The sequence below is a fragment of the Microtus oregoni genome, unplaced genomic scaffold (assembly GCF_018167655.1).
Source record: "Microtus oregoni isolate MIOR12 unplaced genomic scaffold, Mior012 000004F_ref0000308, whole genome shotgun sequence".
Taxonomy (NCBI): domain Eukaryota; kingdom Metazoa; phylum Chordata; class Mammalia; order Rodentia; family Cricetidae; genus Microtus; species Microtus oregoni.
Genome location: NW_024543063.1, coordinates 7,150,186 through 7,173,889, shown reverse-complemented (window position 1 = coordinate 7,173,889; position 23,704 = coordinate 7,150,186). Strand labels below are relative to the sequence as shown.

The window sequence follows — 23,704 nt, the reverse complement described above, 5'->3', positions numbered from 1 at the left end:
AAGGCGGGGTCTCATCATCAGTTCAGGCTGGCCTTGAACTCACAACAATCCTCCCGTTTCTTTCTCGGTTGCCCAACATGAGATAAGCTGTATTCTACCCAACAGTTAGGCATTGGGTGAGAAGATGTGGGATAGGTGGACTTTAATGCTCAGGGCTGAGATCTGGGCTTGAGATAGACAAGTTAGTGTCGGCAAGCTCTGTTTGATATTCAAAGCCACAAGATACAATAAAATAATCCTAAAGACGAGTCCCAGGGCCATCCATATTTAGAGTTTAGGGAAGTAAAGAAGAAAACCCCTGAAGAGATTGAGAAGCCAGATGTGGAACAGGGGAGGCCTGGAACGATTTGGGGTCACGGAGTTGGGGTTTCAAGGTGGGGTAGGAACAAATTGCTAACAGTAGATGAAGTCACATGTCAGCATTTCTATTAGTGTTACTGCTAAGGGCAAAGTTAGAGGCAAGGTACAGAACAAGCCAGGGTCTCCGCAGTGTCAGGGTCAGGAAAAGCTGATTATTGAACACATGCCTGAAAAAATACCTGGATAAGTGATACCCAAGAGCTTGGTGGACTGGGTTCTGGGCTGGTCATTAGCTTGAATTTGAAGCAGATGAGGCACAGGACACTTGAATCAGGGATGTGGGGTTATTTATGAAACACCCCTGGGTGGCGAGACAGGGGCTCCACCATAGTGCACAGACCAGGACCTTCGGGGCCCCGAGCTCCCTCTGGATCCTTGGAAATCTACAATAATCTTATTCACTTGGAGCCCTCACCTCAGCGCGGTTTAGCTTCTTAGGCTCCCAGGCTGAGCTAAAGTGGAGCTAATGTTGGGTGAAACCGCATGGGGCTGGAGCAGAATAGGCGGTGCTTGGAGGGCTGCAGCTTGGAAGCTACAAGTCACTTGTGAGACATTTTCGTGGGAAAGACTGCCTAGAAGCCCCCGTGGAATTCCGTCCCGCCTCAATTTCAGTTTATTGATGAAACGTAGACCCCCGTGTAACCCACGGGAAGGGAAGTAACTTTCCTTCCGAGTTCAGAAAAAGAGGCAGAAAGTTGACAGACGGGAGAAGAGGACCCCGAGAGTCGCAGAGATTTCTCAAGCGCTCTGGTAGCAAACAAAAGCGCGGGCGGGTGGGCTCGCGCGCCACCTTCTCGGTGCCGAGGCTCGCGAGCTGGCACGGGGCAGTAGGCACAACCGAGAGCGCCCAGGACGGTCAAAAAGAGCTAGTAGATCTGCCCTCAGGAGTGGCGTCCGGGTGCCCCACGGGGCCCGCCCAGCGCGCTGCGACGCGAGCGCAGAGCGCACCCCACGCGCGCCGGCCGGCCGGAGTGACGGACTACAAGTCCCAGCAAGCCCAGAGGCAGCGCGGGGCGGGGTCTGGCGCAATTCCCCGGGATCCGGCGCGCTGGGAAGCGCCGCGGAGGACGCAGCGGCGACCGGAGGGCGGCGAGCGCGGGCGGGGGCGGGGCCGACGTGGGCCAGGGCCCTGCGTGCCAGGGAGGGGGCTGGCCGGGCAGCGGCGGGCGGCGCTCGGAGCGGTCTCCGCGGCTGGCAAGGCGCCCACGGCTCGGTCCCGGCTCGGCGGACGGCGCAGGGCAGCTGAGGGCCCCGGCGCGCGCGGTAGCGCGACACTCACAAGCGCGCCGACCCAGTCGCAGCCGTGCGCCCCGGAGCAGAGCGGCCACTGCCCGGGGGCCTTGGCCCCGGCGCTCGTAGCACCGCGCTGCCTGCGCTTTAATGGCTGCTCGGCCGGCCGGCGCGTAGGGGTGCAGGCGGCTGCGGCGCGGGAAGGCGCCTGAGCGAGCCTCCTCCGCGGCCGGTCGCGCTCCATGGCGCCGCGGTCTTCCCGGACGGCCCGCTGACCCGGGACGTGCGTCCCGGCCATGAACTGAGCCCCTCTACTGCCTCATCCTCGCCTTTCTTTTTGCGCCTCCTCTCTCCGTGCTCCCCGGGGGCTGCGGCGCCCCGGGTCTCGGTGGCCCGCGGGCTCCGGGGCGCCGGGCGACGGCGACGGGGGGCGCGCGGCTCTGGGCGCTGTGCCTGCACCATGAACTACCAGCAGCAGCTGGCCAACTCGGCTGCCATCCGGGCCGAGATCCAGCGCTTCGAGTCGGTCCATCCCAACATCTACTCCATCTACGAGCTGCTGGAGCGCGTGGAGGAGCCGGTGCTGCAGAACCAGATCCGGGAGCACGTCATCGCCATCGAAGGTGAGGGCCAGGCCGCCCCGGGGCTTCTGGAAAGCGCGGGGGAGCGGGCGCCCGTGGCGCGGCGGGGTGTGTGCGCGCGTGTGTGCGTGCGTGTGTACACACGCGGCTACCCGGCCGAGAGAGCACTGCGGTGCCTCTTGCCCCGCAAGGCCGGCAGTGCAGCCAGCCTGCCAGGGACGATGGATCGTCAGCGTTCATTTGATAATGGACAATAGAGTCTCTCCTGTGAGAAAGTGGCACGGTGCCGCTGCGTCCTGGGCCGCCCGCAGGTCCCGTTCCGGCCCAGCCGACGCCTGGGGGCAGCTGCCTGGGATGGCGCCACTCGATCCGTGACAGGTTATCAGGCCTGGCTTGAGCGTTTTGCACGGGCGTTGAAGATGTGTTTTGAGAAGCTCTGCTGCTGGGGGTGCTGTGCCGGCCAGCCTGTTCAGTTGCTTCATGGCTGTCCTTTTTTCCCAGTTCGCGGATACAGGGGAGGCATTTGGACTTGGAGCACGTAGAGAGCCAGTGGGACTCAGTCAGCATCATGTCCCAATGCAGATCTGCCTGCCCTCGGGCAATCACTGGGTGTTTGGAACCAAAGTCCTGAGTCAAATTATGACCCTTCTAGGGAGGCAGGACACTGCCATACTCTCTTGCTAAAGGGGGCACTTGGATACACCTGCCACTTGGGAGTCACCCAAGAGGAGGAGGAAAAGTGGATGATGCTGTTGCCTGTAAGCCTGTGTGCAGAGCATGGTCCTGACCCCCAGTGTCAGGCAATGCAGTATCCCCGCAGGAGAGGATGGAGCTGGCTGCTTTGCTTGTGTTCTCTTTGGACCACTAATGGCTCCCGTTTCTCTGCTACTAGGTGCCTGAGCTGTTTCCTTGTTTGCTTTCTCTGGGCCTGCCATCACTTACCTGGGGGGAGCAGGTGGTATCTAAGTGGGCAACGTGACCAGCCAGTGGATTTGCAGCCTTTCCTCTTGAGTTGCTGTTGGCCAGTCATAGTGCAAGGCCTGCGGGTGGCTTGTCCTAGTACACTACCGTGCCTGCCAAAGGCTGCTGAGTCCTCTGTTGAGGAGCATGGGAGCCTTCCAAGTCCAGCAGGAGTGTGTTCAAAGCAGGTGCAGGTTCTGCCCTCTTCGCCTCCGCATAAGGCTCCTCCGCAGTCTGAACTTCTAACCCTGAAGTGTTTGGGTTTAAAACTTGGCCGCTTGCGTGGAGAAGGTGAACGCTGTGTTGCTGATCCCCTTGGCATTTGGCAGCCTCGTGTACTTGAACCACATCCCAGGCAGGCTGGGAGATGGACTAACTATCCACGGGATATATTCTAATTCCAGGAGAGGGTCATAACAAGTTCTGTCCCTGTGAATACTGGCTCTGAATGCTTCTGGGCCCCCTGAGTGTTCATAGCTGCTTGTGCTGACTTCAGATGCTTCCAGGCCCATTAAGAGCCACAGCTTCTGTGGGACGTGGAGTCTTGTGGTGTTTCGAGGGACACCCCCCAGCTGATGGAGAGGCGATGTTGTGAGGGGTTTCTCTGAGAGCAATGTCTGGGTCCCTGTCGGAAGTACTGACCGGTGCTCATGTTTCTCTCAGGTTACTCTGCTCAGCTCTCTGGCAGCGTGTACTGGAGTCTGATGAAACCCTCAGAAAGCTGGTGCCAGGGATGGAATGCACCTGACTGGAGCTCCTTGCTCGGGAGGAGAGGAAGGCCTCCAGCTGGGTGTGACTCATTTCCCATTCTTAAAGCTGCACTGTGGGGTTTTGGACTTCCAGCAAGAGGATGTGGTTGCATTTCTCTCTTTTTAAAATTGTTCTTCCACAGTGAGTTTTTCTTGATAGCTGATGCTATCGAGTCCCGTTGTTTTGGCTATAACCTTTGTCATTCTCAGGAAAACTAAAACTGATGGATGGATCCTGCTGCTGGGGACTTTGATAATGCTATTGTTTTTGTTAGGACGAGGAATGCCTATATTATGCCAGGACTGTAGTAAATTCAGCGGGATTGGAGAAGCGTTTGTATCTGCCTCTGTTCTTCCTGCCGTTCACCACAGTGGTACACTGCTCATTTGGGGAGAGCCTGAGCACAGATGGTTTGCTGTTCACAATGGCCCTGTCTTATAGAGGAGGAGGTGGAGGAGAGGGTGATGACCCCTGAACACATGAGGGAAGTTGTTCAACAGCACCTCTGACCTAACGGGTGATTTAGGCCCCTGGTCTCTCTGGCTTCCCAAAGCTTAAGTCTTTCAGGACCTCACCCTTCCTCTTCTAATTAGATCCCGGCTCATTTGTTATAATGGAATGGTCTTTCCATGTCCGTGTTAAGATATGGGCAGATCTTACATTGCTCCATGCATGTTTGGCATGGGGAGAGAGTTGCAAAATTGTGGTAGCATGATGTGCTTGAGTGAGAAGAGAACAAACGCTTTTTATTGAAAATATCACGCATGCATGGAATGTGTTCTGATCAACTCTGTCTGCCAGTCAATTCCCATTTCCCCTCAGAACTTCATGTGTTTTCTTGCTCTCTTTAAAAACACACAGAGTCCACATACAGTGCTGTCTGTATGTGCACGGGTGTAGGACCCTCCGCTGCAGCATGGATTGCTTTTGTAGGGGCAGCATCCCTGAAGAAAATGGACTCTTCCTTCCCTTAGCGGTCAATAAGCCAGGGTGGGGGACTTCATGAACCCCTCCGCATCCATCCTGGGATTTTGGCAGACTTGGTGTTGCGTGTGCAGTCACAGCTGCTTTTTGTTCATGTGTGCCGTGCTGTCCATGTCCAGCAAATACTGTTTCACTACAGACATCCACTACAGTCTTTCTGACTGTTGTGCTGTGATTCCTGAGCCTCACGGGAGGGAGGGGGTGTTATACAGATGTTCCATTTGGAGCTGAGCACGCCTAGTCTCTTTTATTCCCTGCATACTGATCTGCGGTGGGTCTCTATTAATCTCCATCTACTGCAAAAAGAAGCTTCTCTGATGAGGGCTGAGAGATGCACTGATCTATGGGTATAGAGATTAGTTTAGGGGGCAGTTTATTACTGTGTCCACTTAGCAGAATAATAGTATTAAGTTCTCTCTCTGGGACCTATAACCTAGCTGGTCATGAGTTTCTGGCCTACTTAATAGTACCAGGCCTAGAGTGTATCTCTTGGTACAGGATTTTTTTTTTTTTGTTTTGTTTTTTGAGACAGGGTTTTGCTGTGGCTTTGGAGCCTGTCCTGGAACTAGCTCTGTAGACCAGGCTGGTCTCGAACTCACAGAGATCCGCCTGCCTCTGCCTCCCGAGTGCTGGGATTAAAGGTGTGCGCCACCATCGCCCGGCTTTGGTACAGGATTTAAAGCCAATCAGAAAGTGGGTGGTTATTCCTATGTCATTTGTGCCATTAATACATATCTTGCTATATGCCAGTGGATATATCTTGCCAGGCAGTCATTGTTGTAGCTTGTGGGATTCATAACTGGCTAAATTTGTCAAAAACTTCATTCTTGGTAGCATAAATAAAACCTTCCAGTACTGTGAAAGTTAGCCAGCAAGGATGCAACTCCAAGGTCAATACCAGCTTGATTTTTTTTTCCTGTCTTACGACTCAAGTATGTGGTATCTTCAGCAACAGGGTCTTATTATCAAATTCTAGAAGTTACTAAGAGTGATAGTAGTAGCCTGTGAGGTGGGGTCTGCTTTGGGGGTGTCTGTGGTTTCTCACTGATTGGTAGCTCTTGGGTTGGAGAAATGGATCAGTGGTTAGGAGCATTGCTGCTCTTCTGTATGATCTAAGTTCGGTTTTTCAGTACCTACCCATGTCAGGGTGCATGTAACTCCAGCTCCAAAGAGATCTGGTACCCTCTTTTGCCCTTTGCAGGTATATACAGACAGACAGACAGTCAGACAGCGCGCGCGCGCGCGCGCACACACACACACACACACACACACACAGAGAGAGAGAGAGAGAGAGAGAGAGAGAGAGAGAGATCTTAAAAAAAAAAAGGTTAAGCAAAACCAAGTTTGGATACCTGTATCTTTACTAATATTGAACCGGGAAGGTATAAATTTGGAGAACCCATGATTAGTGCTGGATCACCATAGTAACTGAAGAGAAACCCTATCCCTGTCAGAGGCCAACCCAGATCACCTTGTGACTAGGAATGAGCACAAGAAAAGCAAATATGTGAATCTTTCAAGAAAAGATGTGCATATCATCATAAATATTTAAAAAAAAAATCACTTGCCTCATGAGACCAAACCTGTCATTTCCAAAGCTGTCTAGTCAGACCTTTCTCCCGTCTGTGGCCTCTTTATCAAGGCCTTGGGATTGACATAACAGGAGCCCTTTCAGCTTAGGAGGACTTTTGAAGATATGGTTTTTGTGATGACATCGCCTGCCAGCATTTGGCTTAGTTATAGTGTGTTTAAAACCTCACTGTTTTCTGGCATCTACATAAATTTTTGCTCTTGGGGTGAGGAACGACCTTGGGAAAGAGGAGGATGTTTTGATTGCTGCTTGTCAGAGTGAGTCGGTTTTGGCCTCGTTGGAAAATCTCATAAAGATGAATAAGATATATTTTATTTAGTTGTAAGTGCCCACTGAAGTTCCCAAATAGCAATATGTTGGGGATACTGTCTCTAGGCCTGGGATACATGTGATTTCCATCTTTAACCTTGTTTAAAAATGTTACCTTGTTTTTTTGTTTTTGTTGTTACTGTTTTTGTTTGCTTGTTTTCGAATTTTCTTTAGTCTTTATTTCTTACTCTGAGAATCTTCTTAACCCCTGAGTCTCGATTTATTTAGGGAAATATTAATGATTAGTTTCACATCAAGCCCAGCAGATGTCTGGGGTGTTCTGCAGGGGTATGGCCTGCTGTGGGATGTAGCATGTACCATGTCATGTCCAGAAGTGAGCCTGGGACCCACCTCACCTCTAGTCAAGCCTCCTGGGTAAGCTTCCCCTCTGGCTGTTGAAGACTCTGTCTGGAGTGGATGGATTGAAGTGCACCGGCCAACTGCTTCTCTTGTCGTTCTTTCAAGGCTAAAGCCTCTATTAGCAGTCACACACTGTAATTCAGCTTGCCAGCAGCGGAGCCAGGATCCATGTGTTTGCCTAGTGCTCGCTCATTCAGCCCAGCAGTACGCTTCCCAGCTTCCCAGGCACCGCTGGGAAATCCAGCCAGTCTCTGAAGTGGAGACACCCACCTCCTCATCCAGGGTTCATGTTGCTCTCTTTACTAGGTGACTGTTCTGTAGACACCTGTTTTGCCTTGATCTTCCACAGGACGACTAGGGCAGGGAGAGCATGAGCTTTCCATGGTCCTCTTAGGTGGACACGGATATGTGAAAGTTTGATGTCTCAGCCTGAGCATTTGGGAAACCTTGGAAGATGGCAGGGAGTCTGCTCAGTCCCATGATGCAGCTGTGTTGTTGAACATTTGTGCCCAGTGGAGTGCTAAGTCCTTAACCTGTTAGGCCAGTTCATTGTATGATAATCCCCAAACATGGCTATCCCCCTGCTGTGTGACAAAACTTTTCCTGGGGAGGCACAGCACACTTACTCTGGAAAGGGACCTCATGCCCGGATTGAAGTACAGATAGGACCAGAATCCAGCTTGGAGAACCAGTGAGTTTTATTGGGTTTATACTAACAGGAATATGGGTGAGGGGTTTCTTACAGGAGCAGGAATGGCTCAAAGACAGCTGTGTATCCAAAGCCCACTGTAGCATGGGTGGCAGTTCACCAAAGCTGGGGACCTGGAGCACACTGCACAGCCTACAGGCAGCTCTACAGGTTGGAGTGTCCTTTCTGAGTGACTGAGTTGGTCTAAACCTCTCCCAAACAGCTCCTCTGCTTTCTCTTCTTCCAGGCAGCTTTCAGATCTTTGCGTTGTCTTTGTAGCTTGGTTGGGCCGAGAGGGACTCTTTAACCTTTATTGCTTACTCCGGGAGAGAGGGGCCTAGTGAATCTGGTCAGTCAGGGACGACCTGGAGCTATTTTGAGTTGTCCCCCTTCCTATTTAAAGAGTTCATCTGCAGGGTGGGATGTTTCAGTCTCAGAGGAAACTTGTTTTCCAACACACCTTTGCAACCCGGAAGTGTAGAAAACGTATCGGGGAAATGAGTTGCCTGGGCCAAGCCTCCTTGCATGAGGTAGAATTGACGAGCCCCTGCTATGTGTGATTCCCATCGTCATCTCTCTGAGCCATTGACGCAGGAAGAGACAGGCTTGGGGATGTGCCCTGTAACCAAGGCGTCTTGTTCTCTGTGGAGTTGCTTAATACAGTAAACTTGGTAAGAGTTTGTTTAGTCTGGTTACTGCAGGTGTGTATGTTTAGGGAAAATAGTTTCTTCCTACTGCCACGGGTGGCTCTCCTTTTCCTTGGGCTCTGTCTGCTGTGCTGGTCATAGTTCAGATCTAATCAGAGGTGGCAGTTTCACTATCGCCTTTAGAAACGACACCGTTGGCCAGGTGCTGCTTCCCGTAGAGACCTCATGCCCAGCCAGCCCTGGGAGCCCTCACAATCTCGTGACTTTTAGGTATGGTGTGGATGCTCTTTCTTAGAGATACCATGTGACCTGGTACAGGTCAGAGCTACCCACAGCTGGTATTGCCTCTCTGGAGTTAAGGCCTTCCTTGCTCTGTGTGCCAGCTGCCTTTGGCTCAGCTGCTGTCCTCCTTCCATCCTGGAAAGCCAGGAGCTCCCGAGGGCGGAACTCAGGCCTCACTCAGTGTTTGAGTCTTCAGGGCTTTGGTGGGTCAGGATCTGTACTTGAATAATGTCCTGGACCTGGCAGCCGTTTCCTCCCAGAAACAGATCCTTTTTGCCTCCTTAGGGGTGTGAACTGAATTATCCTCCTGCAGCAGTGAAAACTGCATCCAGAGTATAGAAGTTGGGGGCTGGGCAACTTTTAGATCTATAGATCATGACCTTCATGGGGACCAAATCATCATGCCATTTTCTTTACTGTTTGCAGGTAGGGAAGGAAAATCTTGATAAATATTGGCGACATTTCTGAATCAGTCGTCTGCAGAGGTTGATGGTTCTTTCTGACAGGAGCCGCCAGTTAAATGGAGAGAATCAGCGTTGTCCAGAGGGATCAGTGAGCGGCAGGCTGTGTCACTAATGTAATGATGTTGAGGGCTTGCAGAGACAGATAGCAGCTCCCTGGTTCTGTGGGGCTGGAGTGGCCCTGGGAACCAGTATTTCTAAGAAGGTCTGTAACCCAGGGATCACATTTTGAGTCCTGGACAGTTTCTCTGGCTGGACATTTGGCCTGCAGTGTTCGTAGCTAGCAGTGGCATCCCTACCCAGTCGCTTAGGAAGTTGGCAATATCAAAAAGTTTGAACAATGATGTAAGGCTGAACGCCAGTTTGAATGGTTTCAGGTGCAAGTTTCCCTTGTCCCCGTGATGATCATAGAAGGAGTGGGCACCCCCTGAGTGTGGAGTTCTGGAGGTCAGGGGGACAGTAGGCCTAGACAAGGGTCCAGTACAGAATGGAATTCTCTGGTATTCCATTTTCTCTAAGACACAGGCTGTATTTCTGCGGACTTCTTCCCCTGCCTATTTAGATGGCTTCGTCAGTCTTTGCTTTTCATGGTACCTTGGTAGATGATCCATGTTGTCACCAGTGTTTCCCAGCAGTTGAGAGCATCTCTGAAAGAGATGCTACATGTTATCTGCAGTTCACAGGAGTCATGGAGGAGCCCGAAGACAGTGACGTGGAGGGCAGAGAGACAAGTCCTGCAGCCGCAGGGACAGCAAATCCTGTGGCCCCACCACCATCACCTCTGTTTTTGTCCAAACCAGAACTTTTCCTCTGCTGCAGCCGGATCCCTGCTTCCCATCACTCCTTCCCTTGCTGGCCTCCAGGCCTTTATGGTTTGCCAGCCTGCCTCACTCCAGCTGCCTGCCACCCTGGGTGTTTGCTTGTTTTTGTTTTTGTTTTAGGACAGGGTTTCTCTGTGTAGTACTGGCTGTCCTGGAACTCCCTCTGGACCAGGCTGGTCTCTAGTTCAGAAGCCCACTAGCCTCTTCCTCCCAAGTGCTGAGTTTAAAGGTGTGCCCTACACCTTTTTTATTTTCTTAAAATAATTTTTAAAAGTTTGAGAATATGTATATTTTTTCTATTTTCACTTCTTTTTCCTCACTCCAAACCCTTCCATGTTACTTCTATCCCGACTTTCTTTCAAATTCATGACCTCTCTTTTACTCTTGGGGTGTGCATGTGTATTCCAGAATACATAAATACAACCTGCTTAGCCTGTATAATGTTACTTGTTTGTGTTTACACACACACACACACACACACACAATTTCAGGGCTGGCCATCTGGTGTTAGATAAACCCTTGGGGGCTACTCCTAGGGGAAGACTATTTCGCCCACTCTCAGCGTTTCTTAGTTGCATATAGGTTTTTTTTTTTTTTTTTTTGTTCTGGGTTTGAGGCCTCATGAGTTTTCTCTCTTCCACTTTAGCGTGTCTGCTGGTGCCATCTTTGTTCAAGTCATGTTCAGGGAGCCATGTTGGCGGGTCAAGGAGTTGTGTTGTAGACCTATCTGTTGTGACTGGGCTCAACAACTCTGCATTTTGATTGATTATTGATTTCTGTAATGATCTCTGTTTATTGCAAAGAGAAGTTTCTTTGATGAGGGGGAATTACACTTATCTGTGGGTATGAGGATAAATCTTTAGAATTAGGGTTTTTTGCTGGTTTAACAAAGTAGTAGTTGTGAGTACTCCTTCACTAGCCCTGGATCATAACTTCCTTCCTGTTGAGTGGCCTTAAGTCCACTTGGAGAGCTGTTGGTTATCGTCAAGCTGTCTGTGCCAATACTGCACCCTTAGGGTTGTTATGGTTCGTAGGTGCCATGGCTGGGTAAGACTTTTGGTTGCTTCCCTCCATTGGAAGCTTGCATGGCCCCTTCTGGTACCATAAGAGCTAGCCCTAAAGGAGGAGATTTCATGTCAGATCCAGCTTAGGTCGTATCTGCAGTGCATGGGTAGCTTTAGCAGTAGGTATTTATCTTCTACCTCTGGGGCATAACCAGGGGCAATAGCAGTACCCTACACTATTTTGAGAGTCTCTTGGACCATCCTGAACAATGAGCGGGTCTCATGTCTAGTGTTGGGGTTTGTGTTATCTGGTCTGTAACTTTTGGAGGGAGAGTTGTCAGCCCAGATGGGAAAATTCCACTTAAACTATGTATATTTACACACTGACTTGTGTACATTATAAGTATTTTTAGATAGATAATAGTGTGAATACTATGATTTTCCGACATCCTTACTGTTATTTTATCCTTTCCCTCCCTCTTCTTTACTCCCCCCTCCCTAATTAGAGCCTTTTCTTTCCATTTCCCCCACCAGGTCACTTGTGCCTGCTGTTCCCATCTCTGTTGGTTTTGCTTCATGGTTCCAGCACTTACTCAGACCTGTGTCCCCTTCCTGACACTCAGGCACTTTTGCATCCCAGCCTAAGTGATTGAGTCTGGAAAAGCCGGATGAGGCTTAGTTATTTTTAAAGCCCAGGTTTGGGGTTCTGATCTGGCGCTTAGCTACATAATTCTTTCTCTTTGTTAGGTACCTTTCTCTGAGAAAGAAAATGCACTCTGCAGATGTTAATCTCTAATCTTTGCAGCATCTGTTATTTTGTTCTGAGATTGGAGAAGAAAGGCTTTGTGTGGTGCTGCAGGGAGTCCTGGCCTCTCAGGAGGTGGGAGGGACTTTTGGCCCCCCTTGTCTAGTGCTCTGGAACCTGGACCCAGACACGGCTTCCCTGAGATCAGAGATGCCCATGGACAGGACAGTGTAGTCTTTTGAGTGCGATCTCTTTACCTTCCTGTGCTGTCTGCTCACAGCTGACCAGGGCCAAAGGCCAGAGGGGCACTGGGGTTGTTTCTGTGACCAGAGAGGGAGGAGAGCAGATACCACGTGGTGGGCAGAAGAGGTTGTTAATGGATCCTTTGAATAACCAGCCAAATAGCTTGTTTGTGTGCAGGGTCGGGACATTTTCCATAGAGAGCAGCCTAAATATAGGCTTGAGGGTGGGGACCAGGACCCAAGAGGGGGCTGTCATCTCCCTGGTATTGTTTCTTCCTCTGTAATCAGGACTCCACCAGCCCTGAACAGGTGGCCACCCTGCACGCTCTGGGAGCAGATTGGGTTTTTGTTTAAGCAGGCTCATTTGCACATTTCACACTTCTCCCGCTGTTTGGTGGGGATTGTCTTTTTCGGGCTGCAGTGTTGGAGTGTTTGTTCAGTGTTTCTATACAAGCAACTGTCTCAGCCTTAAAGCTGCGCATGCTGGCTGCCTGTCATTAGCATCACGGGTAGGAGCTTTTAAGGGTGGGAGACACTCGGCTTCTGGGAGAAGAATTCCAAATACTTCCTGACCGCGTCCAGTCGTGCTGGTATGCAATAGGCTCTAGCCAATAGGACCTAGCCAATAGGACCGTGCTGAAGACAGCTCAGGACAGGCCTGGCCAGATCTCTTTCCACCGTTGTCTCTGGTCACAGTCTAAATGAGAAGTGGTCATTTCAGGGATGTTTAGTTTTTATACAAGCATTTTAGTTTGTGGGCCTACAAACTAAGGACGTTTGAAAACAATTTAGCACTGTTACTTCTGTTTTCACAAGAGTCCCGTTACTCTCGGTACTGGGGAGGATTTGTATTGGTCACATTTGTTATTACGAGGACAGAATACCTGACAGGACCAACTTAAGGAAGGACAAGTGTATTGTGCCCCAGTTGAAGGGTGCAGTCTGTTGCAGCAGGGAGGCATGGTGGCAGGAGAATGAGGCGGTTGTCACGGTACGCCGCTGTCAAGGAGCAGAGAGAGAGAGATGAACGCTGGTGCTCAGCTCCCTATCCCCTTTTGACTTAGTCTGGGATCCCAGCCTATACGATAGCGTTGCCTCCATTTACTGTGCGTTTTCTCACCTCGATTAACCTAGTCCAGAAACTCTTAGAAACATGGCTAAGAGGGTCATCTCCTAGGATGTCAGCCAATGGTCAGTACTAACTGTCACGCATGCTTTAAAGCTCTGATGTGTGAGTCGTGTGGCTTCTGGAGTCCTGCTCGCCCACCTGTGGCAGTGACAAGAGGTCCTAGACTGCTGGGGGCTTGGGAATGAATGGTGGGATTGACAGGACTCCAGGCTCCCTCACATTTGGGAACCCCTTGTTTTGACATATAACAAGGACACCACGTTATAGGAAGGTTTTGCGTACTAATTAAAGTTGACCAGACATGGGTGGCAGGGGCTAGGCTCAGCTGTGCTGTCTGCTTCTTGTTCCGCCGGCTGGCACGCGGGTGCCAACATTGCAGGGCATGTTCTCAGAGAAGTCTTTTGCCCACTTATGTCCTCGTGTCTGTTGGGAACAGGCTGGAAGGGAACTAGAGTCCTCTGGCTTCCTCCTTCACTCTTCATACAGTAGCAGGACAGCCACTGCCTAGACAAAAATGGGTTCACTTTAGAATACTCAGGATGGCAGGCTGGTTGTCGCCTTCCTGTCTAGGGTCATCCTCCTTACCGTTAGCTTTAAAGATCTGAGTGACCGACACTCTTCTCTCTCTGGCTTAGGCGTCAAGCTTTAGTTCTAGGATTGCCTGATGGCTCTTCTCTCGTTGACTGAATAACACGTTGTTTATACGTCACTGTGTGTACAGTCCTGTAGTGAGTAGCTCTGTCCTGTGGATGGGTTCCGCCAGGCCTGGGACGGATGTTGGGCAGTTGGGGTATGTAGTCAAGCTGCTCATTGCTGTCCCCTCTCACCCTCTGCACCCCCTCCCCTGCCCCCCGGGGTTGAGAGCTGTGTTCTCCTTGGTATTTGAAAGGCAACTGGCTCTGGAACTTGGCCCCAGCTGTCTGCGGTCCTAATGACAACATATTAACACAATTCAGTTGCTGTTGTTTGTACAATTAGAGCTAAGACACAAAGGAAGAAAGAAAAGCCAAGTGTTGCCAACTGGATTCTCAAGGGGTTGTTTTCTTTGTTCTCAGTGCTCTGTCCCAGGAGCGGCCCTTCCCCCTCTAACCAGCCCTGACTGCACTGGGCCAACCAGGAAGGACACAGGGCCGTGGATCAGGGCTGTGTGAATTTCTCCAGTGGCTTTGCAAAGACAAATATTTATTTTGAGGGCTGGTGGTGGGAGGGCCTCGCTTATCCTCACTTTGTTTGGGATGGGAAGAAGCTAATGGGGGAGCAATAGAAAGATTCTCTCCAGGCCTTGCAGCAGGCAGAGTTGGCCTCTGAGGCTTGTGGGGCTGGCGGATGAGCACTGCCTCTTCTGTGGAGTGGAGGTCAGGGAGGGCCTCAGAAGCTGGGTAGTGGGAGGGCATGAGACGGCTGTCCAGGCCTACACACGACTGCAGGACAGAGATGGTGGGGCTAAGTGGCCCCGCTCAGATGGTGGATAATGGGCGGTTGTGAGTGAAGGGAGGTAGGAGACCAGGCGGGAGTCTGGGACGGGTGGGAAACAGATAGCTCTAGAAGATGTGACAGGAGGGCAGCCTAATGGTGCCTGTGAGCTTCAGGCCGCAGGAGAGGTGGTGAGAAGCCTGAAGTTTTATTCTAGTAACGTGGGTGCAGGGCCTGTGAGGTTTGGGTGGAAGGGAGATGTTGGTCACTTGGTGGTTAGGTGGAATTTGTAGATGTGGGTCCGCAGGGATGGGCTCGGAGTTCTGGAGAGGCAGGGACAGTAGTAATACAGCCTCTTGCTGCTGTAGATTATTAAGCAGGTTGGTGTTTGTGGTATACACAAGTTTCTTGTGAATGAGATGACTGTATCCTTGCTCTGTGGACTGGATTGACCCAGGAGTGCTTAAACTGGTTGAGACTCTACAGTCCAGGCCGCCTGGGTCATAATGGCCCTGAGGTCTCCTAACCAATCAGACTTTTGTAAAATGCACTAAATATATGTCACGTGGTGTCATCTGTCTGTCAGCTCCAGGTGTGTGTATTTGGTCATATACAGGTTTTTACCATCGATTCTAACCTTGAGGTACAGGGGTCCAGAGCTTGCTTCTGGCCTGCTGAGAATGAGCTGGAGGGTGGGCTCTGTGGAGGTTGGAAAGCTTATGACTTGGTGGGACTGAGGCCATTGATAGGCACTGAGCCCTCAGCCTGAGGCTCAGAGAGCTGTCACACAGGATTCAGAACCCCATGGAACTCTCGGAACTGGGGCTTCCTTTCCAGAACCCAACATCTACTCTCGGTGGGATGCAGGCGCCTGGCAGGCTTAGGATTTTTGGGTTGCAGGTGGTCTAGCTAGAGAAATCCAAGTTAGAGCTACAAAACCTCGTTTTTGTGGGAAGCTAAGTTACTGTCTTTTACCTGTGGCCGGGGCAGTGGCTTGCTTTCACTGCTGAGGGTGTGGCTGGAGTGCTTGACTCCCCTGATGGATGCGGCTGTTTTTTGTGCCCTTCTTAGCACTGTCTGGGTCTGTCTAGCAGAGAGTAATACATCCCTCTTGAAAATGGCTTTGTGTGACCATGTGTTCCATAACATACTCAGAACGTCGTAAGGGAGTCTTTCCTGTCATCGTTTTAACAGAAACCCGAAGCATGTAGAGAAGCATGCATGGCTGCGGGGTGAGCTTCCCAAGCCACTGCCCTGTGTTCCTGTCTCTGCCAGCCTGGAGGGCAACCTCATGGACATTGTTTTTGTCCATGGCAAAGGTTGCCAAGACAGATCCAGTGGGTAGGCTTGGAGTTCAAAGGGTCCACATGTGTGGTAAGGATGGTGGAGACAAGGTGTCCTATTAAGTGGTGATTGAATGAGAGGGTGTCTCATTTTTTTGGGGATACCAGTGTAGTATACACTTGGGAGGACAGTGCATTCTTCAGTTGCGTTAACCATGGGACAGTACACAGATGAGCCCAGAGGGACTGAAGTAATGGCCCTTCCCTGCCCCTCTCTCTCATGTGTGTGCGTGCGACTTTGGTGGCTTAGGGGTTGTCCTAGGATTGCTTTTATGACAGTAGTTCTGTCACAGCACAGAGATGTCGCTGTAATGCCATGGCTAGTTTCTCCAAGCAAACTGATGATGCCTTTAGGATTATAACCTCGATGGCTCTGTTTGGTCTGCTGGGGACAGCGGTGCCAACCTGCAGATCTGGGATAGGCTTCTACCCCACCAAGTTACCAGAGGACCTTTGAGAAATGTATCCCTCCTCTGTTCCTTCATTTCTGTGTCTAAGCCCCCTGGGGTCAGACTTGAGCCTTTTTATTTCTATATTTTTCTCAGGCAGAGTCTCACACATCCCAGGCTGGCCTCGAACTCCCTATGTGGTGAAGGATGATGCAGACCTTTCTGCTTCCGCCTCCCAAGTGCTAGTTTCACAAACATGTGTTACACCCACTACTATTATTGTTAATTGTTATTTGAGATGGGCTCTTGGCAGAATTGCTCAGGCTGGCTTTAAACTTTGGATCTTCCTGACTGGGATTTCTTGTGTTAGCTACCGCATCTTGCTCCAGCTTTGGTCTTAAGGGTCTTCCTGACCCTGAAACGACTCACCTTTTGCTCCTTTGTTCCCAAACTCAGGATCACGTTGATCTGGTGTGGCTGGAATTGAGAGGCCAGAGAACTGCTCTAATATGTAGAGGGAAATTTCTGTTCCACCTGGTCCCACAGCTGTTCATTACCAAAGAAATACACTGAGGCTTATATTTATTATAAACAGATTGACTTATTAGCTCAGGTTTATTATTAACTAGCTCTTACAACTTAAATCAACCCATAATCCTTATCTATGTTTAGCCATGTGGTTTGGTGCCTTTTCTCAGTAAGATATTTCTCATCTCTTTTTTCTTCCCTCTGTATCTGACTGGCGACGGCATCTCTGCCTTTCCTCTTTCTAGGATTCTCTTAGTTTGCTTGCTCCACCTGTACTGCCTGCCTGGCTACCGGCCAGTCAGTGTTTTATTAAACCAAAATGAGTGACAAATCTACAGTGTACAAAAGCATTATCCCCCAGCGCTGGTATATCTCACCAGATGTTACCCAGAGGCCCCCTCCACAACAAACATAGTTCCAGGAATGGATGATTTTAGCAGAGTAATGTCCAAAAAGGAAGAACACACATTGTGTGTGATTTGTCACGTGTGTGGCATGTTACTGATAGAGACTCATGTGTTGTGTAGTATGCACACCCACGATCGTGCTGGGACACCTGAGTATGTATACAGAGTCTGCTGGGGAGACCCCAGAAATAGTAATGTCTTCACCTGACCTGGTGTACCAAGTTTATATCAGGTATAGAAATTTAGGCTGTGTGTGTGTGTGTGTGTGTGTGTGTGTGTGTATGCGTGTATGCGCACTTTTTCTCTGTAAGGGCAGGCATCTGTCTTGTTCTCAGTTGCTCCTGGAGCCTGGCCCTGCATTTGTGGCAGGTGTGTACTGATGAGATGGGGTGAAGCAGCGGAACTCTTGAACTCTTGCTGCTGGGCAGAGGGCACTGCTCTGCATTCTGTATGCAAATGTTGACTGTTGGAACATCACCTGCCTTCAGGTTCTGTAGGAAGATGCTGTGTCAAACTAATCATGGCGAACTTCTCCAGAAACGTGTCTAGAAGATCCCTTTTCCATGGTTACAGTTACCCTGGTTCTTGTTGCATAACTCCTGTTAGAGTCACATTCAACTGAAGGCTCCATTTTTTTTTTTTTAAATGACCTAAGATACAAGACTAAGCAAGCCATCCTTTATTCTGAACTGGAGGTTTCATTAGGTGTTTGAGAGTTTATTTGAGAGTCTGCAGGCTGTGACGTCACGGAACTGTTGCTGGTCAGTTGCCTGCAGAGGTGTGCCTGCAGCAGGGCTGCCAGGACTCAGGGCCACAGGACACACTGCGTGTCCCTTAGACCAGATTCTGACTCCTGTTCCTTATGAGCATTGGAAAGATGGTCTAGAGTAGGTGGGGAAGATGAACAAGACCCCTCCCCTCTCAGTCTCATGGAAGCCCTGCCATCTGCTCACAGGGATGGGAACTCCCTGTGTGTAAAGATGTCTGGCATTCTCTACCGAGCTTGGGGGGCCATGACTTTTCCGGGGGGCTCATTTGCAGCGGTGCACTGTCATTTAGGTGTCTGCAGAGCTCTGCAAGAAGCAGCTGGCCCAGGTCTGTCTTGCTGCATAGAAGTGCATGCTGTCCCCTGTGCCTCCCCAGAGCTTCCATTCACGTTTAAGTCCTGAGCAGTTCTTAGGAAGAGAGGGTGTGGGCATTGCAGAGAGCAGGGCCAGTGAGAGGCCAGCTGCCAGGGTGGGCAGGGTTGGCTCTTAGGATCAGCTCTGCTCCAGCAGCAGGGACTGGTTTTGCCTTGTAAATGACACCATTGCCTGCAGGCATCTCCAGCAGCTGCTCCTGCTTCTGGATTCCCGAAATTTCTTTTAAACACTTTGTGTACTACTGACTTTCCTCCTATTTAATCCTTTTGTCTACTGCCTGCTGAGGGCTGTCTGTGGGACCTCATGCTAAGGGTGGGGCCTTTTCTGTCACCTGGGTTTATCCCATGATAGAAGTGATGGAACCCCATTTTCAGGTCATGTGTTCTTGTCAGTGACTGAGGCAGGATCTGAACCCAGAACTAGTGACCACAGCCACAACAGCTATAACGTCTTAATGAAGCCAAATGAACACAAAAGCAGACAAGGCTGGCCTGAGAGTCTGCAGGGGGCTGCTTCCCTCAGCTCCACACGTTGTGATTTGTGGGCTGCGCTGCTCAGAGGTTATGCAGAGGCAGCAGCCGGGCTCCTTTCTCAGAGCTTGGTGGTGGCTGAGAACTGGGACTGAGGGTTTCAGTTGCATGAGGAGGAGGCACATGGCAAGCTGGCTGCTTGGGATGACAGGTTCTGCAGTCCTGGAGGAGGGAGGATTTCCAAATGCTGTGCTCCTGAAGCTCACCTGACTGCAGCTGAGTGGAGAAGACAGCTTTCAAACCCAAGCCACACACACATCCATGGCATGAATCCTAAAGACACTAGCAAGCAGTTCAGTGTGTGTGCGTGCGTGTGTGTGTGTGTGTGTGTGTGTGTGTGTGTGCGTGTGTGCGCACACACACACGTGTGTACATGTACCTGGAGGGCGGAGTTCATCCTTGGATGTCGTTCCTCAGTAGCTGTCCACCTTATGTTTTGAGGTGGTCTCTCACTGACCAGCAAGCCCTGGGGACATGTCTGTGTCTACCCGCCCCCACCCAAGTTTAGGTTTAGGTGTGTACCTCCATGCCTGCCCCCTTTCAGTAGCTTCTGGGACTAGAACTTAGGTCCTCGTGCTTTAGACCAACCTCCGCTACCAACTAAAGTCACTTTTTAACAGATGTAATCCAGACCTGTAATTATAGTATAATGGATGGAAATCAATGCCCTCAGAATGAAAGTGATGTCCCTGCGGTTGTAGCAGGGACGCCATGGATGGAAGTGGCTCTGTGTAGTGCTCCGGCCTGCTGCCTTTGAGGAAGGAGAAGATGAGGCCCTGTTACCTTCCCCCATTTACTGGTGTCTAACAGTGGAGGGTCCCACCTGCAGTGTGCTTACCCAGCTTGGAGCAGGACCCCCTGGAGGGTGGCTGAGTGCAGGATGGGAGAGGCTCAACTTTACACCTACAGTGCTCTTTCTGCGAGTAGTCGAGTTCTGTGACTGGAAGGGTGTGATTTATGTCCTGCAGGTGTAGTTTGAGGGGGTTGGACTTACCACGAAGCCACAGTGGACTGCAGAAATAGTCCCACGGCTCCTCTGTGTTTCCTCGCACTCTGTGTGACTCGCCCTTCCTCCTGACCGTCCACTTGGCTCAGGTTCGCTCTCCGTCAGCTCAGATCCTTCTGTCGTCTGCAGAATTAAAGAGGAATGGGCTTATGCAGCAGAGGCCCCCTTTTACTCGCCTGCTTTGAAGATGCATCCAGCTTCTGTGTTTCTGCCATTTGACTGTTGATTGCAGAGTAATATTCCACTGGCCGACCTTATGTTTTGTTTACCCGGTTGGTGGTAAGGGTATTGGTTGGTTGGGTTCGGTTTGTGTCATTTACAGATCAGGTTGTCGTCAGCAGGTGTGTGTGTTTTCAGCTAGATGGACACTTTCATTGCTCTCGGGTAGATATCTAGGAACAGAGTGGCTGGGAGGTGTGGTGGGCTTATTAAGAAAATTGCGAAACCATTTTCCTTTATTGGCTCTCACATTCTCACCAGCCGCGTGCTTGATTCTCTACTCCGGGTTTAAGTTCAGCAGGGTTAGCACCTCCTCCCAGAAAGGATCTGCCACTGTGCCTCATGGCTCGCCAGTGAGCATGGGCGAGTTCAGCCAGCTGTAGGGGCGAGACCCAAGGAGGGGAGAAGGTTGCCTTAGAGGTTGGGAAGTACAGGCAAGAGCCGGCATGCCTTTCCCGTCCCTAGTGCTTCACTTGCCCTGTCTATAAATTCAGGTGTTGACTAAGATCTCTTTCCATTTAGGGGTGCAGGGTGTGGTGGGCACATAAGCCATGTTGTCCTCAGTGGAACCCTTTGGCAGTGTGTAGAGGGTTTTTGTTTGTTTGTTTTGCTTTGGCACAACCTTAGGGGAGGGTTGTTCCTGGCAGCTTGTGGGTGGAGAGCAGGGCTGTTGCTACATTATTTTGGTGCCCAGGACAGCCTGGAGTTACAGTAGTTTGAGCCTGGGAAGCTGGGGCTCCCCTGGCTCTGGTCTGCAGTGCAGAGCTCTGCATGGGGAAGTTACACACGTGTTTCAGGTGGAGGTGGTGGTATTTTCTAGGAGGCATGCATGCCTGTGTGCTGGAGTGACCCAGCCCTTCTGTGTAACCAGGGCTGCCTTTTATTCCTGGCTCTTCCTCATCCCCAGGTCCAGGGATGAAAACCACTCAGCTTGACTTTTCTAGGAACTTGTCCCTTACCCCCCCCCCCCCCACACACACACACACACACAGTTCTGTGTAACTGACACCTGGTAAGCATTCTTAAGGCTTTAACAAACTTCTTTGATGATTAACCTTTGCTTGGCTAGATCACTGGCTTGTTCTCTGGCCAGCAGCAAGCCTCCTGGAAACCTTCACAGGCAAATCTTTTTGACAACTTGCATCCTAGAGCCTTTGTTTTTGGAGCTTACAGGGTGGGAAGAAAAACCCATGTGTTTTTCATACTTGGGGACTTTGTTTCATAGCGGTCCCTGGAGGAGTCCAGTATGTTAGTTGGTGTGTCTATCTCTGTATGTCTCTCTGTGTGTCCATCTGTCTCTGTGTCTATATTTCTTAATGTGGGTGTCTCTGTCCCTCTTTGTTTCTGTCTCTCTGTGTTTCTCAATGTGTCTATCCATCCTTATCTCTCTCTCCATGTCTGTCTATTTCACTCTGTTTCTGTTTCTCTTTCTTTCTCTTTATGTGTGTGTGTGTCTGTCTCTGTTTTCTCAGTGTGTCTTCCCATGGTTGTCTGTTTCTCTGTTTCTCTCACTGTCTCTCATTCTCTCTCTCTCTCTCTCTCTCTCTCTCTCTCTCTCTCTCTCTCTCTGTGTGTGTGTGTGTGTGTGAGTGTCTGTTTCTCTCTCTGTGTTTCCCAGTGTGTCTGTCCATCCTTTTCTGTCTCTCCATGTCTGTCTGTCTGGTTTTCCCCACCCCTCTTTGGAGTGTATGGTGAGTCACTGTCCATGACCGTGTCTTTGAGCCCTTCTTGACCTCACACTGCTTCAGCAATGCTGGGAAGCTGCCTTTGGTTTTGGCCAGAGTTTGATAATGTTGAGGGCTGTGTAGACCTTAGGGTAGAGCTCATACCTGCCCTTCCTCCCAAATTGCCTGCCTTCCCTGCTAGGACTTGCCTTGCTGTGTGCCACTGCCAAGCAGATGCTGGACTTCCTGGTTCTTCTGCCTTGCTAGGCACTGCCTCGTGACTTCTTTGTCCCTTATTGGTGTGTAACCTTTGTACCAGCCGGAGAGCCCGCCTTTGCCTCCCTTTCCAGGAAATCGTGAAAATAGGGGACTAAAAGTTGTCTTTCAAATAAGTGCCTCTTTGCCTCTAATCAGAGCGTGGGCCTCTGGCTGGGTGGCTCTTCTGCCTGGGCAGTCCTTCTGGGAGTGGCATCCTGGTCTGATCAAGGTTATTCCTCAGGGAGTTTCATGTCAGTTTCAGGAGCTTCTCCCACACTCTAGACTCAAACATGACTCCCCGGCTCTTTCTTGAACCCGGGATAATCTGGTGGTGATACAGTGTGAAAATGAAGACTGGCCATTTTCTTCCCGCCTCTCTCCATGCTCAGGAGGGCTACTCTGACTGCTGTACTTGTATGCACACTGCAGCCCCCATTTCCCCTGTGTTCACGTAGGGTGCAGTCGCCCTGTCCATCAGCGTCTTCTGCATCTTTGGTTTTAGCCACCTGTATATAATATGAAATATACATACTGATCCCATGCCATCCCCAACACAGCTCCAACTTTGCACTAGCAATGTAGGTAACAGGAGCCTGTTATTACATGTAGGCATCATGCAGACACAACTCGCTGACAGATAGGATTTGAACCCAGTGGGTTTGGTATTCTCAGAGGTATTTGAAACAGCTCCATGGTACCAAGGGATCGCTGTTCAGTTCCTCCGTCCTGGAGAGGTGACAGGGGAGATCAGGGTGGCACTTGGGTATGCAGCTTTTTGTCAGTTCTCAGGTACCTCTAGTTCAGATGTTCCCCTTTGGGAGCCTCCTGTCCAGTTGCCCTGGTATGAGGAGTAGGAGGATGGTCTGAGTCTGGGAACGGGTGATTCCTGTCATCTTGCTACTTAAGTGGTAGTGGACCTACATGTTTTGCGATACCTGTGTATCTGTATCCTTTGTCATGCTATTTTAGTGAAAAGCCCAAAGGCCCAATGCCTGCTATTATCCTACTATCTTGATGCCAAGTTTAACTCTTCACCAGTGGCATGAATTTGTACCTTTTCAAGTTTTTAGTCTGACCCACTGAGGCCGGAGTGATGGTTCAGTAGTTAAGGGCACTTGTTGCTCATATGGGGGTGCCTAAGTTTGGTTCCCAGCAACCATGCTGGGTGATTCATGACTGCCTGGAACTGGAGCTCCCAGTGATCCATGTCTTTTGGCCTTTGTGGGTACCTGCATGCATGTGCACAGATGCTCACATAGACATGCCTAGATATGTGAGCGTGTGTACAGGTGAATGCATGTGCATCTCGGGTATCATGACTTAAGAAAGCTGCCTACCATCTTTGAGACAGGGTCTTTGACTTGGAACTCACCAGCTGGTTAACTGACTACTGCTCATCAAGCTCCAGGGATCCGCCCACCTTCACCCCTCCACCCCAGCGCTGGAATTTTAAGTACACAGCACCACACCCAGTTTTTCCCGAGTTCAGGAGATCAAACTTGGGTCCTCATGCTTACAAGGCAAAAGTGCCTTACCAGTTGAGCCGCCTGGCTACCCAGCCCAGTTCTTCCTGCCTTTGATATGTATATTTCAGAGTCTTGCATTTGTGTTGATGTGACCAAACACAGGTGACTCTGCAAGTCTGGGTGCCAGTGTGATCT

General features: G+C 50.5%; 1 protein-coding gene across 4 annotated transcripts in view; it reads left to right on the top strand.

Annotated features, from left to right (window-relative positions):
• The first annotated feature begins 1,428 nt into the window (after positions 1-1,428).
• Agap1 (ArfGAP with GTPase domain, ankyrin repeat and PH domain 1) overlaps positions 1,429-23,704 on the top strand; it is a 455,752-nt gene continuing 433,476 nt past the window's right edge. For 2 of the 4 annotated variants that reach the window (XM_041650295.1, XM_041650294.1), the window contains exon 1: positions 1,429-2,213. In XM_041650295.1, coding sequence (XP_041506229.1) covers positions 2,051-2,213 — 163 coding nt within the window. In that variant the 5' untranslated portion in view covers positions 1,429-2,050. The remainder of the gene's footprint in view (positions 2,214-23,704) is intronic. The other 2 variants (XM_041650296.1, XM_041650297.1) reach the window with 2 other exon arrangements.